Source organism: Cyprinus carpio, chromosome B11 (assembly GCF_018340385.1).
Source record: "Cyprinus carpio isolate SPL01 chromosome B11, ASM1834038v1, whole genome shotgun sequence".
Classification (NCBI taxonomy): domain Eukaryota; kingdom Metazoa; phylum Chordata; class Actinopteri; order Cypriniformes; family Cyprinidae; genus Cyprinus; species Cyprinus carpio.
The window spans coordinates 19,428,018-19,443,889 of NC_056607.1; the positions used below are offsets into that span (position 1 = coordinate 19,428,018).

The following is a 15,872-nucleotide window of genomic DNA, read 5'->3' on the forward strand; positions in this document are numbered from 1 at the left end:
AGCGTCTCAAAAAGTATTCCAAATAATGGTTACAAAGTCACTAGATTTAAAACTCTAAAAATATGAGTTCTTTAATGTGAATTTTTTTTTTTTTAAGAATTAAATGAAATATTCACACCACGCAAATCAGTTTGGTTGAGTTTTTTTATGTTTTTGTTTTTTGTTCAATGATAGCAAAAAACAAATAAAATTGCACATTATGATGATAATGAATGAGGTTAATTAAGACATAAAAAAAAAAAAAAAAAAAAAAAAGCCCAATGCAAGTTTCTTTTTGCTATATATTGGTGTTTTTATGAAATTGGTGTGTTTCGACTGGGTGTATTTTCAATTCGCAATTACAATTTGCGCAATTTGAGGGGTATTAGAAGCTCATAGTCAGCGACTGATTGTTTTGAGCTGCGTGAATGAATCCTGGTAAACTGAAGCACTTTACTAGCTGATTATTTCACTTCTTAACTAACCCAAATGCAGCATATACAGGGGTTCGACAAAATAATGTGAACACCCATTGCAATGGTTAATATATAAGTGTCAGCTACAGTGAGAATTTTTTTTTGTGATCATCTAATATGTATGTTTTTAATGTCTATATTGTGAAGTTCACATATGAGTGTAGTATAAGTTGTGTTCAGCAATGTTTTGTACAAGCACTTGGAGAAATGGGCAACTTGTTAGACTTCCAAAAAGATCATCATAACATTATTACAGAAGCTCATGACATTTTTGTTATATGTAGACACATCAATACATGTTAAAATTAATATATAAAATCTTTTTTTTTTTTTTTGCACTTTCAATTTAAACTAAAATGTTGTTTTCTTCAACTAAAATTAAAATTAATATACAAAAACCGTCTGAAAAAAAGAGCCAGCATGACAGATGCTTCTTATGAAAGAACTGATTCACTGACACTCACAATTCAAGCAGCTCTTGAAGATCTGCACAGCAATGAAGCACTAAAACTCAGAGCTGACCACATGGCATTTAATGAATCAATGCCTTAATGACCACTGTCAGTCAAATTTATTCCTGCAATATGTACGGGAAGACAAATGTCTCGTCAAGCGGCCTTCTGCTTATGTCATTAAGCTTCCAGATGGTACCGTGTGTCAAGAGTTAACAGTAAACGAAAAGAAAAATAAATAAATAAATACGCAGGTAGAAAAGGTCTCGTGAACATAAAAGATGATTCATTTGAAGTGTAAGCGTATTATCTTGGAATGCATGCCAGTTATTCAACAGAGACTTGCATTATTGTGTATTATGGGTCTTAGAGGCTTATGTGACAACTGATTTACATTATCTTAAATTCTCAATGAGCGACATGACCTTTCTGTAAACAGAGAAAGGATGTTTGTGTTGAGTCTGTTGTGCTGGTGGGTCATTCAGGAACTGGCAGATTATGAAAATTGTCATCTATGAATTGAAGCCATGTGATTTTCTATGGAAATGGGTCATTAGAGGGCATTGAAAAGGAGTTTAAGTAATGTTTTACTCAGCCAGTCAAAATTTCAACAAACACACAATGTTCTCGACTAAAAAAGTGTAGCAATGACCAGCAGAAAATGGGAAAACCATTGAGCAAAAAGAGGAATGTGCAAATGTGCGTGTGTTTATTGAACTGTAAACTGGGAAGAGATTAATTCATGACAAACATCTGCCAGATGCTGAAACCAATTATGCTTCCTGCTAGCAAAGTTTCATTTCAACTTACAAGCTTGCAATTTTCCCATTCCGCAAGCATGTTTTTGATTATTAAAAGCTAATTAGAGTGCTGCATATGTTTAGCGGAGTTCTGTGTTTGGATTTGGATTCAAAGACCAAGAATGGACTTAAACAATTAAACAGGTTCATCAAAAAAACAAAACAAAAAAAAAACATTGGGCTGTATGTATTAATACCATTGTTAATGAACAACATGTCAGTACCACAGATGTAAAAAATAAATAAATAAATAAATAAAATAATTCCTTATATATTAGGGTATTATGTTGCTCAAACTTTTTGTGGAAACATAGATTAATACTACTTATTAAAGCTTACATTTTGGGAATTAAAATAAATAAATACAGTTCATGCAACATATATATGTAAATAAATAATTGTATATATGTCTGATATATATTTTGGACAGTTGACACTAGGGTCAGTTGGCACAGTGTCAAAAGTCTATTGTAATACTGTTAGAAATTGTTTATTTTAAACCAGATTAACAAATCTCAACAGATTTATATGACATAAAAATTATATACCATGATTTATACTTATATCATTACAATCATTAGATTATGCATAATTATGTATAATTAATTTGTAATATGTAATCAACCAAAAAAAAAAAAAAAAAAAAAAAAAAAAAAAAACGGCAAAAGACCGTAAGAATGATGGTAAAAACCTGTAAATTGGTTAATGATAATTTCCCTTGCTATATACAATATGGTGACAAACGGTAATAAATCCCACAGGACATTTAATGTAGTTTTACAGTAAAATGCTGCTAAATTTACAGTTTGTGGAAGTGACATTTTTTTTTTAATTTTCAGGGAAAAATTAAAATTGACATTCCCAGAATTCCATATGTGACACTTCACATTTAATGTTTTGTATTATAATACCTGTTTTTTTTTCATCTGTTTCTTTGTCTTACCATTGTTATCTTGTTGTTAATTAATATTTATTGCATTATTTTAGTGTTGTGTGTTATCATGACATTTTTTTGTGAGTATGTGTTTGTGTGTGTGTTTGCTCGTGCATGACGCTGTGTGCACCGTCTATATGTTACTATTTACCTCAGCTTATGGAAAAGCTATGATGAACTTTGATTCTTATTTGACTTTCTCATTTCCACCTGTCAATATATTATAAAGTTACAAAAAATTCAAATGTACTTCAGTAGGTTGGTACTTTAAAATTATAGCAGTTAATGAAATTTTAACTGTAAATTTACGTTAAATCTGTAAAACCTAAAATTTCACTTTCAACTTTCATATATAAAGTGTTACAGTGTTTAAATTGTCTGACTGTTAATGTGAATAACTAATTCAGACATTTCACTAATTATGAAATAATAAAATATTTAAAGAACAATTTTAAGGGGATGAAATGGTATTAGTCTGACATTAAATCTCTCGAATTAATGAATGAGAGGCTAAATACTCAAATGTGACATCTTGTACCGAAGCATTGTGAGCACACATCAATGGAATGTGCTGTTAAAACAATGGTAATAGTTTTCTCAGAATTCAAACACTTATTGACATCTGTGATAGATTTTAAGGTGGTTAAATGCCAGAGCTGCAATCCATCTTCGTCTGAAAGGAATTTGAAAATAAAAGGATAAAAATGCACTTTGAGGTTTCACTGATAAGATAAGAAAAATAAATTTAATTCAGTTCTGTGACTTATTATTTTGCTTTCCAAGTAATTCTTATTTTTCTTATTCTTATTTTTTGAATGTTGAAAAACAAGATTGACACTGATTTTTATTTTTTTATTTTTTGCAGTGTAACCATGCCCTGATCGCTATTATTTTTTTTTTGTAGCCATGTTTTCTATCCATCATAAAATGAATGTACTGTTTCTTTGCTACAAATACAAAATGTTCTAAAAGTGAAAGTGCAACTGAACCGTCATTTTTATGACTGCTGTGACCCTGTTCAGAACATTTCAATTAGCCTGTAATGTATAAGACACTATTCATAGTAGATAGATAGAGCCTGCTTATTAATGGGGAAAAATGGTAGACATAGAAGTTAATGCTATGTTGCAAATGCACAGATTAGCTGGCTTGGTGTGTTATGATGTGTTAATTTTTAATTACTGATGTTCTCAGAAACTGTGCATGCCTCAGAGCTGTAAAGACAGTGAGAAACCGTGGTCCCTATGGAGTACACAGATAGCACACACCCATGTCTACATTTTCGATTTGCATTTGTTTTCTAACAACTTCAAATTACATGCCATTTTGCTTCATTATAGATGCGCTTAATTTGCTTTTGTGGGACTTCAAAAACACTGCAAGGTCCATTTCCAAAATGACTAACAAAGTAAAAAATAAAAAAAGCGACAGAATAGATTTAGTGTGAAAGAAAAGAGAAGTGATCGCTTGCTTCAAAGGGCTTCTGTGCTCAGAAATGATTTATACAGAATGCAAAAAAATCTATTGGTAGACCTGACAAAATAAAAGATGCAATGCTACAGTATGTGTTTCCATTAGAAACAAAGCCAAAAAAGTTGAAAATGACATTTGAAACCAAAACTATTCAGTATGAAGGTTAGGTGAGCTTTCCTGAGTTTCTACCTGTAAACAGCATTGAAACTGAACTTGATTGTCAACAGCAATAAAATTACTATGCTGACAATTGTTAAAGTCCCTCTGGCCAAAATTGTACACCAGCACTGCTGGTATTGTTTCAGTTTTTACAGTGGTGTATATTTGTATTTTTTGTGTGTTTTGTCACTTATACAAGTATCTATCGATCTAATATAAAGTATATATATATATATATATATATATATATATATATATATTATATATATATATATATATATATATATATATATATATATATTACTATTCAAAATAACAGCTTTGTACTTGAATACATTTTAAAATGCAATTTATTCCCGTGATCAAAGCTAAATTTTCAGCATCATTACTCCAGTGTTCAGTGTCACGGTATCCTTGAGAAATCATTCTAATATGCTGATTTGCTGTTCAAGAAAAAAATTATTATTATTATTATTAATAATATTTATAACAGTTGAGTAAATTTTTTTCAGGATTCTTTGATGAACAGAAAGATCCAAAGATCAGCATTTATCTAAAAAAAAAAGCTTTTGCAACATTATACACTATACCATTCAAAATCTTGAAGTCAGTATTTTTTTGTAAAATATAAAAGTTAAAACTTTTATTTAGCAAGGATGATGCATTTAATTGATCAAAAGTGATGATAAAGACATTTACAATATATAAATATAATGATTATATATATATATATATATATATATATATATATATATATATATATATATATATATATATATATATATATATATATATATATATATATATAAATCAGAATATTAGAATGATTTCTGAAGGATCATATGACTGGAGTAATGATTCTAAAAATTCAGCTTTGAAATCACAGGAATAAATGTAAATAAATAATTATTTTAAATAGTAAAAATATTTCACAATATTACCACTTTTGCTGTATTTTTGATCAAATAAATGCAGGCTTGGTGAACAGATGTGAATTATTATTAAAACATTAAAAGTCTTACTAGTCAAAAACTTTTGAATGGTAGTGTATATATAATTGTGATCAATGTCAATATATCACTTATAAAATAATATTATATCACATCTGTAATATAATTTTAAGGTAAAAATAGGCAATCTTAAATTTTAATTACATCTGCATTACTCCATTTGGGGGCAAAGCAATAACATGCTCTGAAAGGATAGGCAAATTTGTCCTCAGAAACTGCCAGGCATGCTCCCAGTGTCGTACTGTATCATCTCGATTTTAAGTTCTCAACTTTTCAGCAAAAGGGCCTCAAAAGTGCAGAGGGCTTTTTAATCAGCAGCAATGATGGATGAGCTGTGAGTCTTCACCACGCTTGGGACAAACCAGCGAACATGAAGCGAACATCCAAACGCAGAGTTAAACCCAGGAGTGTCTGAGGAAATGACTCCTTGACATCTCGTCATGTTATGTATTAGGCAGCGATAAACTCCTCCTGATATGCTGCCAGTGCTGAGGTGCAGAGGAGGTGGAGGGAACCAGTCACACTCCTCGTTTGGGGAGATAACGTGAAAATGTCTGCATTTTGTTAATCTGCCAGTGACTTGAAAAATCTGATTTCTCCAACTGGTCAAGATTAGCTATTGTAAAACATCATTTCAAAACATTCAAAAGTGGGATGCAAACAAAAGAAGCAAATCTGGAGATGTCCAGTAATTTGCTCTTTCATAAACATCCAACGAAGAAATTGTTTGTGTTCCTAGATTAAATGCTTTACACAACCAGTTCATCTGCAGGTAACTGAAGAGGGAAAAGCGCAGCCTTGTGCGAAATTCAGCCTTTGTGTGTATAACTATTCAGACTCATCCTGACTGAGAAACCAATAAATGACTATCAGTAAAAGTGGTCTAGACAGAACAGACAGAAAAACCCGAGTGAAAGACTTTGTGGCTGTCTACACGAGAGACTGCTGTAGTCTGTTTACAGATCGACAGCAACTAGAAGTTATTAAACAGACTGATGGGAACTTCTGATTAATCTGTTGCAAATTTGTGTCATATAAAAATCTGGCAACCCAGAAGAAACTCATTTCTTAGAAGCAGCTCTTTCAAAGATCAAGAGAAGTTTTCAGCAAAGAAACAGTTCACCTAAAATTTGTAATTTGTCATAATTACTTTTTTTTTTTTTTTTTTTTTTTTAAAGCAGCTTCTTTTTGTTAAAACTAAAAGATTTCAACTAATTTCTTTTATCTTTCTTTTTATATAAAGTTGATCCAAAGAGTTACTCATTTTATACTAAAAAAAGTTGTTTCCAAAAATAACAGTAATTTCCATCATCATCATTTCCATCACAGAATGTTAATTTTCACAAATTAAGAAGCTTTTTATTTAAAACTCCACATGAAACAGCAGTAACTTTCAGCAGTAACTTTCTTCATGCCTTGGAACACAGAAGAAAGATATTTTACAGATCATCCAGCATGTTTTTTCATAATGGCGACTGACTCAAAATATTATTTTCAGCAAACTTCGAGACTTAAATTTCGTCTTAAAGGTCTCTTTGGTGATTTGTCTCTCCTGTAGGTAATAATACAAGCCCAATTCAGAAGAGTAAATCATCGCAACAGATACTTCATGAAAACCTCTGCATGGCTGACTGAGGTGTTAAGCAGTGTTGAGAATCTTTCCATTACCTCATCACCTCATCTCTTTATCATCTCTCAGTCTCTTACTCCCCGTCTCCCATCCCAGCGGACAAAAGCCACATCTGTTACACACACAGTGAGCGCAGCTATACAGGGACAGCACCGCTGAGGCTGGAGGCAGTAGACTCGAGTTGGCACATTGTCTTTCATGATTAAATCACCTCAATGAGCTTTGACATGTCCTGTGCTGCAATCTTTCCATATGTAATTCATCAACTTACGGTGCTCTTTTCTAAAGAACCAGATTATCTTCTCTCTCTTTGTGTTGACACCATTGCTATTTAAAGGAATAGTTCACCCAAAAATGAAAATTGTGTCATTTGCCTGCCCTCATGTGGCTCCAGTAGTGCCATTGCCGACACGCGGAGTACGCGGTTTGTATAATTGCACTTCCTCCAGTCACCATGCATAAGTTTCTCCTGATTCAGATGATACCTCTTTATGATAGAGAAAGCAATATTATGGATGGAGTACTGGCATTTTACCTGGAAACAACTATCTGACCACACCCATTCACTGCAGAGGATCCATTTGCGAACAAGTGATGTAATGCTACATTTCTCCAAATCGGTTCCAGTGATGAAACATACTCACCTACATATTCAATGCCCTTTTAGAACCTTTATTTTTAGGAGTGTATGAAAGCCAGTGGGGTCCAAAACTAAGGAGCTCTGCACATGACATGCAGGTTGAAATATAATAGTGGCCAGAATTTATTCCCACTTATTAACAACTTATTGTGGCCACAGTTTAACAAGTTATGGGAACGAGTTTCTAATTCTTGCACTAAAAAAATGCTGGGTTGTCTAAACCCAACTTTGAGTCAAATATGGACTAACCCAACTGTTGTGGGGCTCCATACAAAACAACAACATTCAACCTCGATGAGTAAAAGATGACACTTTTTAATTTGGATGAACTATCCCTTTAAGACTTGCTAATTCCACTTTTTCCTTCTGGATCTTTTTCCTTTGTACATCTAGTGATTTAAAAATCCCAGCATTCTCCATTGTATGGCATAATTGAAGTTCAATTCAAAATCTTTTTCTTGTCTATAATTCTATAAGATACGCCAAAGCCAATAATGTCTGGGAAATTAATGCTATCTTATCATTTCAGAACTCATATTAGAAAAAAAGAAAAAAAAAAGAAGAAGAGCTATCTCCGGCAATTCTTCTGCAATCCTTTATCCTCCAAATGGTGAATTCATATTAATACAACTGCATAAAGCAGATGGTCCATTTAAGCAATTAAGAGGCTAAAACATTAAGAACCAGAATGAGGTTGAGTTTGGACAATGGGCAGCTGATGATCCTGTGCCACTGCATTAGCACTGATGGACATAGAACAATGCGATCCGAATGTCATGTCCAAATGAAACACCCTCACTCATTCACAACTCATTTTTCTGGAGGTCTCCAGACGGGGTTCTCTGGACGCCCTTTAACAGATGAGTTGATTCAGGGACAGAGAATGTAAATTGAGATGCTTCTCAGGTTGACGTTCCCCACGGAGTCCATCAGCGGATTCCTGCCCCTTCCAGGTGCCATGTAAGCAAAGCTGGCAGTATCTTCCATTCACCCTTCTTCCCCTGCCCGGCTAATGTCACTCAGGCTGTCAGAGTACAATACCAAGCCTTCAGTCTTCACCGCCGCCACTGTTTCCATCTGACACATAACAATGGCTGTCCTGGGATGTTCAATCACACCAGCAGCTGCACTCAACCTCACAGCTTCCTCTCGCTGGCAGCTTGAGTTCTCTCAGGCTTCCTACTCCACCGCCATTTCTAGCTCGCTGATTCCCAGGGCAAGCGATGCATGGCAGGTCAATTTTGAAAGAATCTCTGGATAGCATGAGTCTATCTTTCTTGTACGTTCTCCCTAGAACAGAGGCACGCTTCTTACACGTACATCGCAATCTTCCCATTAGTGAACGCTCTACTGGGCATCTTGCTCTATTCTGGAAAACTTTACTTGAGACTCTTGCAGGTAACTCAACTGTTATCCAAGGGAGTTGAATAGTCAACAATAAGATCCAATGAAGATACAGGGCTTCAATTGTTCTTATGTTAGGCTAAGGCTTTATGTCACATAATTAGAAGTTTGAGGTTGGTATTTTTTTTTAAACCGAGGCTGCATTTGTTTGATCAAAAGTCGTGGTCGTGGCCTAGTCGTGGCCTAATGGTTAGAGAGTCGGACTCCCAATCGAAGAGTTGTGAGTTCGAGTCTCGGGCCAGCAGGAATTGTGGGTGGGGGGAGTGCATGTACAGTGCTCTCTCCACCTTCAATACCATGACTTAGGTGCCCTTGAGCAAGGCATCGAACCCCCAACTGCTCCCCGGGCGCCGCAGCATAAAAAAATGGCTGCCCACTGCTCCGGGGTGTGTGTTCACAGTGTGTGTGTGTGTTCACTGCTCTGTGTGTGTGCACTTCGGATGGGTTAAATGCAGAGCACGAATTCTGAGTATGGGTCACCATACTTGGCTGAATGTCACGTCACTTTCACTTTCACTTTCAAAATACAGTACAAACAGCTATTTTATGAAATAATATTACAATAAAAAATGCTTCCAATTTTAATCTATTTTAAAAATGTATTTTTTTTTTTTTTTCTGTGATTGCAGTATGTTTTACTGCTTAATGTTTTGTGGAAACCATTTGAGCAGTAGTATAAATAAGAAGAATTATTTCAATTAAAACTCTAATTGTTTCCAAAAAACATACATTTATAGTACTTTTCAGTAAAATTACATTTATGTTATGGTTTTGTTGAAGTAATTATTACTTTTTTTTTGTGTTGTTGGTGGTGTTGTTAATAGTAGTGGTGATAAATTATTAGGTTTTAGCTCCAGTATTTGTACAGCATTCTGTAGAAATTAGTTTTTTTTTTATATATGCAAAAAAGAGTGTAGAGTCTCTTCAACTTGCATAGCCAGACTTGGCATTGTACATGAAAGAAAGGAAGGGAAAAAGGGAACCACAGAAAACAATTCACAGGGCTACGATATTGCAAACAGAGTTGAAATTTTAAAAGGAGGGCAAACTACCCTGTTAAGGGAATGAGCGACTTTAGATGTAGATCTTTAAAGCAGTACTCTAGGTAGTCAGCACAGAGGCTCTGAGCCCCAGAGAGTTGGTATGCCGCATGTCGGCCCTGTAAGGGTGATGGAGTGTGCGCATACCTGCGGCTCAAATGATCGATGCCAGGCTTCTGTGCCAGGCTGAGTGGAACTGACTCAAACACACCCAACACTACTCGGCCCCTCTGTCCTCCCCGTCAACCCGGCCCAGCTGTGGTTGTAAAGGTGGGGTTGAAAAATGAGCAGAGGATGTGATAAGCTTCGCTGAAAGAACTCCCAAGGCTCCTCAGCCTGCAGAAAAAGAGAGTTTGGCCCGGGCCCGAGGTCCTGTGGGACCTGGAGGCGTAGAGAAGCATGACACCACAGATACAACAGCGCTGGCCTTACAGAGGGACCTGGGGATTTCAAGTGCGCTTGCACTGCAGCTGGAGACTATCAGACAGCAGCGAGACCCAACTCTCACACCCCATCAATTCACGTCTGCCTCCACCAATTTAAACTGGCATCAGGGGGCTACTTGAGTTTAGTTTCCATATGAAATCTGGATCACCAAACTAACGACGTCCGTGGCTGTTATTTCAGAGGAACGGCATACTGGGAAAGGCCGGCAGGTGACTACAGGTCACGTGATATAAAGGAAACTCTCAAGAGGCATTAGCATTCGTTAATATTGGCTTTAGAGTCATACCGAACTTGTGGCAGGCAGAAAACGGCAACCCTTACGGCATCATTACAGGGCCAATGTGACTAAGAACTCATGCTGTTTGGAAAGTAGGGCATATTTATACAAGACGGCCTCTAGAGGATTGGGCTTGGACTGTGAGCATGAAAGTATTGCACGTTGGAAGAATTCATCTAATTTTTATGCTTAAATTGTCAAAATCACATTGAATGCATCACGTGGACTTTGTTATGTGTCTTAGTGATGGAGGACTAATTTTAAATGAATGAAAAGTTCTGAACAAAAGTCTATCCAAGTTCCTGCAGATTATCCAAATCTGCCCTGAGTTGAGAAAACATTGCTTGCCAAAAATTTTCTAGTAACACTTTACAATAAGGTTGTATATGTTAATAATAAGGAATATTCTAGGTTCAATACAAGTTAAGTGCAATTGACAGGATTTGTAGTATAATGTTCATTACCATCAAAAATACATTTGAATCCTCTGGTTTCCTAAAACATAGGTTTTAGGGTTTTAAGTGTTTGCAGAAGTGACATATTTGTCAGACAGTGTGTCTTTGTATGCTTTTCACAGGCTAAGATCTTACCCTTTCTGTCTTATTTTGTTATTCAGGTAAGTTTCCCAACCTTTTTGCCCGTTGTTCTGAGAAATATGATATTTTGACACTTCCAAACCTGCTCGCTGAATTCAAAACCACACTAAATATTTATCTTCTCAGATTCTGCAGATGCTTTATCTAATGTTCCTGTATATACTGCTTTGAATGTGTAGTTGGAGGAGACACGGCAATGAACGGACACTTTGAGAGCCTTTCATCTATTCTAGCATGCGCTGTTGTCCCACAACTCTTTGTGTCATTGCCAGTGTCTTCAAGCGGCCTGAATAATTCATGGCGCAGAACAGTATCTCCTTGACTGTGATGAGGAACTTTAATGATGCTCATATTTCTTGTTGCCGTTAATGCTGCGGCCATAACTGGCAGAGAGAGAGAGAGAGAGAGAAAATTGTTTATAAAATCTCCAGCCTGTTTCATCTATATTTCATAACATTTTCACAGGGTTTGTTGTTGAGTCTAAGCATGCGTGCTGTTCCTCTACAGAGTGCCAGGATGGGGAACAAGCTGTCAGAAGCCAAACAATCAGTGTCTGTGGACTGAAACACTGCTGGGGTTTCATAACGTGACCCAGGAGAGCACCGGACACTGTCACTTGACACTCGGTCAATGCATTTTTGTCTCGTCTGGAAGACAAACTTCATGATATGATGACTGGGCAGGCTCTCAAATGGCCAAAAATGCAACACAAATAAAAATGGACTCTGTTTTATTTCTTCATACACATTCCTCATCATTAGACGTTTGCCAAAGAAATTGAAAGACGGAACACAAAATACCACACAGAAACTCTTAAATTACTAAACGAATTCAAACAGGCAATGCAGGCATTTATCGAGAGAAGAGTTTGGAGAACACAGAATGTTCAGGTTAAAAATTCATATCTTAAAGGAATTAAAGTAGAGATTAAGAAAAGGTTTGTTTATCTGTATTAACTTGAAAAAAGAATGCTTTTGAAGCTATTTGCTTCATTTTCTCATTCCATCTGTCTCTTGTGTTATGATTTGTGTAGCTGCGCAATTAGCACTTGAAAGTTGAGCAAGAAAGTGTTCCACTCAAAATATAATCCTAATGACAATTTTAGGCATACAACACTGCGGCGCCTGACAAACCAGCCAGCCAGCCAGCAACAAACAAACAAAATAATCACTATTGGACTTTTGTAATGAAAGGAGGAGCACTCTTACCTTGGCAATAGTCTCATGGAGTTTGAAGGCTGGATCCAAGGTCTCTCTTAATAAAGACTCAGGAGGGAAAAAGGCCTCTGTGAGAAAAAACGCTCTCTAGGTTTAACAAAAAAAGGAGAGAAAAAACATCAAGAATGAAAAATTAAAACACACCCATACAAGGTTGTCAACATAGGTAAGTTTAACTGTCATGATGCACATCTGAAATACATGTACTGGAGAAGAAGATCCCTTAACATGTCTTTTAAAGTCATGTTTCCTGATTGTAATTGTATGCTACATCCTTGTAGTTTGAAGGTCAGAGTAACTTTTCTAGCACTGAAAATACAATATGTGCTTTTAAACAGAGTGTGAAATGACTGAACCCTTTTGACTGATTTCTTTTTGTTTTTTAATAGAAATGGTTTCCTCAATCTTCTCAGCATGGGTGTTTGCAGTGAAAACTGACCAGCTATAGGGAATTAGTGAGCAAGACCCCATAAAATACACACAAGGCACTTTTTTGTGAAGCTCATAAAATCTATTGATTAAATGTTATGTTTACTAATAATATAAAGCATATTATAAGTTGACATAGACCTAGAAAAAAACAAACTGACCATGACAGCATAACTGAAAATATAATCAAAAAAAAAAAAAAAAAAAAAGAAAAGAAAAAAAATTGCAACTTCCCCCCAAAATCTCTCTTCTAAGATGAACCACACATCACACAGATCAGATCAAAGCCACACAATCCTGTCCCTGAACTATAGTTGTCAGAGTGCACCATTATCTGGATAGAGAGTATGACATCTCTCCTGATCTCCTTCAGTTTCCTGAACTTCACCACTAAAGAAACTTCTGTGCTTCATTTGGGGAAAATGGTCAGGAGGAACCTGCTTTATGTTTGACGATTATTGTTGTTATTGTTTAGCCTTTGCTTAATTAGCGTAATGCCACTTCAGACGCTGTGAGCTGATGTATCCCTGTATGAAAATATACAGGGATAAAGCAGCCCTGAGCATCCTAATTGAGAGAATGATTCTCAAATATGAATATAATAAGAGCTCTTCTAATTAAGTTAAGCAAAAAAACTTTGAGCTGTGGGGTTAGGGAACAGATGCTAGCACACAAAGCAATAGGAAGGCAAAATACTAAATCCCAAGGATATCAAATGACTAAATAAGTCAATTTTATGAAGGACTATTTGAACCCAAGATCTATACTCAGCCTGCAGCAGTTTCTGTCTTCATTCAATCAGCTTCCTCTTCCAAAACTGTGAAAAGCTGATCAGGAAGCACTGAAATCTTAAATTACTATTCAAGAGATATCTGATGCAATCATAAGCTTTCCTATTGGAAAGGCCCCTGGTCCTGATGGCTTTTATAAAAAACAAAACAAAACAAAAAAGTCATGGATAACACCCCAGCCTTTAGTTAGTCACATTGGTAAAAAACACAAGCAGAAACACATGCAGTGTTTTTGTCCACTAAAAGTAAGCATGTCATGAGCAACAACAGTCTACAAGTCGATGGCCGCTATTTGTGTCTTTCTCTTTGTAGTTGCTGCACAGAGAGGCACAACAAAGACTGAATCGCATTGAAAATTAGAGGCATTACACCCGTGCCTGTCTTCCCACACAGCTTTTCATCTCACTTGAGAGCGGACACTGCTGTTTTGAAGTATGGTAGCCTCGCCAGGGGATATTACTTCACAGATTGTGTGGTAACATCAGCAATACATTGGTTTGGGGTGATCTCAGACAAGTTAAATGTGAATGCAGATCATTTTCATCTGTATCCCTCCACTCTCCACTAGCCTGGTGAACAGAAGTCATTTTCTGCACAAAGCGGGTCCTCTAATATGGATATTCGGTTACAAGAAGACAATCAGAGCTTTTCACAGAGCTGTATGAATGGAAACTGGTGATTTTTCTCAGAGAGCTGTTGCTGCTCTTCACATAGATAAACACATGGCTCTCAGGATAATCGCCAAACCTCTAGACCTTGGCTACATGTGAATAGGGCTGTGCTTGGGTTACTGGGAATGATATCTCGGGCAGGTGAATTGGTTTCTCTTGACTGAGCGAGCAGGAAACCGCAAGGCTCACCTCGGGAAGGGTCTACAGGTTTAAATGTGATCTGACAGTCAAACCGCAACCAGCTGAGGCCACTGTACACCAGGGAAAGCATTCCTGTTTATTCTACAAACACAAAACGGCCTTGTTACGACTGGAGTGGCCGGTCCACAGGCAATTCTGCAACGAGCAATTTAAATTCAACAGCCACATATTACTGTTTAGAGACCCAATAAAATGTAATTTGCAACACAAAATGCTTTTCTCACAAATAAGATAATAAAAATTCCTGGATATCTTTATTCAGTCATTAAAGCTAAGCAGCAATGAATATGTAAACAGGATCTATTTTAATCCCTAGAAAACTACCCAAACTTTATAAATAATTAGCTTAGTTTGTGCTGGACATCTTACAGGTTTTTGAATTAAATCTTACTGCTTAAATCATAAATCTTATTTATTTATTTATTTATTTATTGAACATCAGAATGGATGTGATTGAGTTATAGGGAAAAGTCACATTTTGGTCTGGTTTTTCCATTGAAAAAAAAAAAAACTTGAAACATGATACTTTGGCAGATTTTAAGTAAACAAATTAAAACAAGTGAAACAATCATACAAAACACTTATATCCAAGAAACAATTAATCATAATAAATCTCATACTGGACTTGTGAATGTGGGTGTGAAGAAATAAATCAGCTCTTTAATTCAGCTTGTCTTCATGTGCTGTGTCTGTGTTTTAAAAGAAAAAAAACCCTTATAGAATAAATTTACAGTATGTACACAACTGTTTTGTGTACTGTTGAAGGACAAATGACAGAGACATTATATTTTTATTTATTTATTTTCATAGTGTGTGTGTCAACATGTTACAGTGTAACATTTACACTCCTATTCAAAAGTCTGAAGTCTGTAACTATTTTTAAAGAAATTAATACCTATATTCAGCGATGATTTATTAAATGAATCAAAAGTAACAGTAAAACATTTATAATGTTGCAAAAGTGTGAAGTACAATTTGAAAACACATATCAAAATCAGAACAATAAAACAGCAATGTTTTAGGAGCACCAGCTCAACATATCTGAATGATTTCTAAAGGATCATATGAAACTGAAGACTGGAGTAATGATGCTGAAAATTCAGCTTTGCCCTCACTGATTTCATTTCTATAAATAACTGTATTCAGTACAACCTTTTTTTACCCAGACATAGTATCCACCATTTTATCCAGCATTTAAATTATTATGGAAATGTAACAAGCAACCATAACGTGTGTACTCGTGTGT

The 15,872-nt window shown here is 35.6% G+C and overlaps 1 protein-coding gene across 5 annotated transcripts in view; it reads right to left on the bottom strand.

Annotated features, from left to right (window-relative positions):
* Positions 1-15,872, bottom strand: part of LOC109078415 (inactive N-acetylated-alpha-linked acidic dipeptidase-like protein 2) — a 241,726-nt gene that overhangs the window by 24,476 nt on the left and 201,378 nt on the right. For all 5 annotated transcript variants that reach the window (XM_042734434.1, XM_042734433.1, XM_042734432.1 and 2 more), the window contains one exon: positions 12,526-12,621. In XM_042734434.1, coding sequence (XP_042590368.1) covers positions 12,526-12,621 — 96 coding nt within the window. The remainder of the gene's footprint in view (positions 1-12,525; positions 12,622-15,872) is intronic.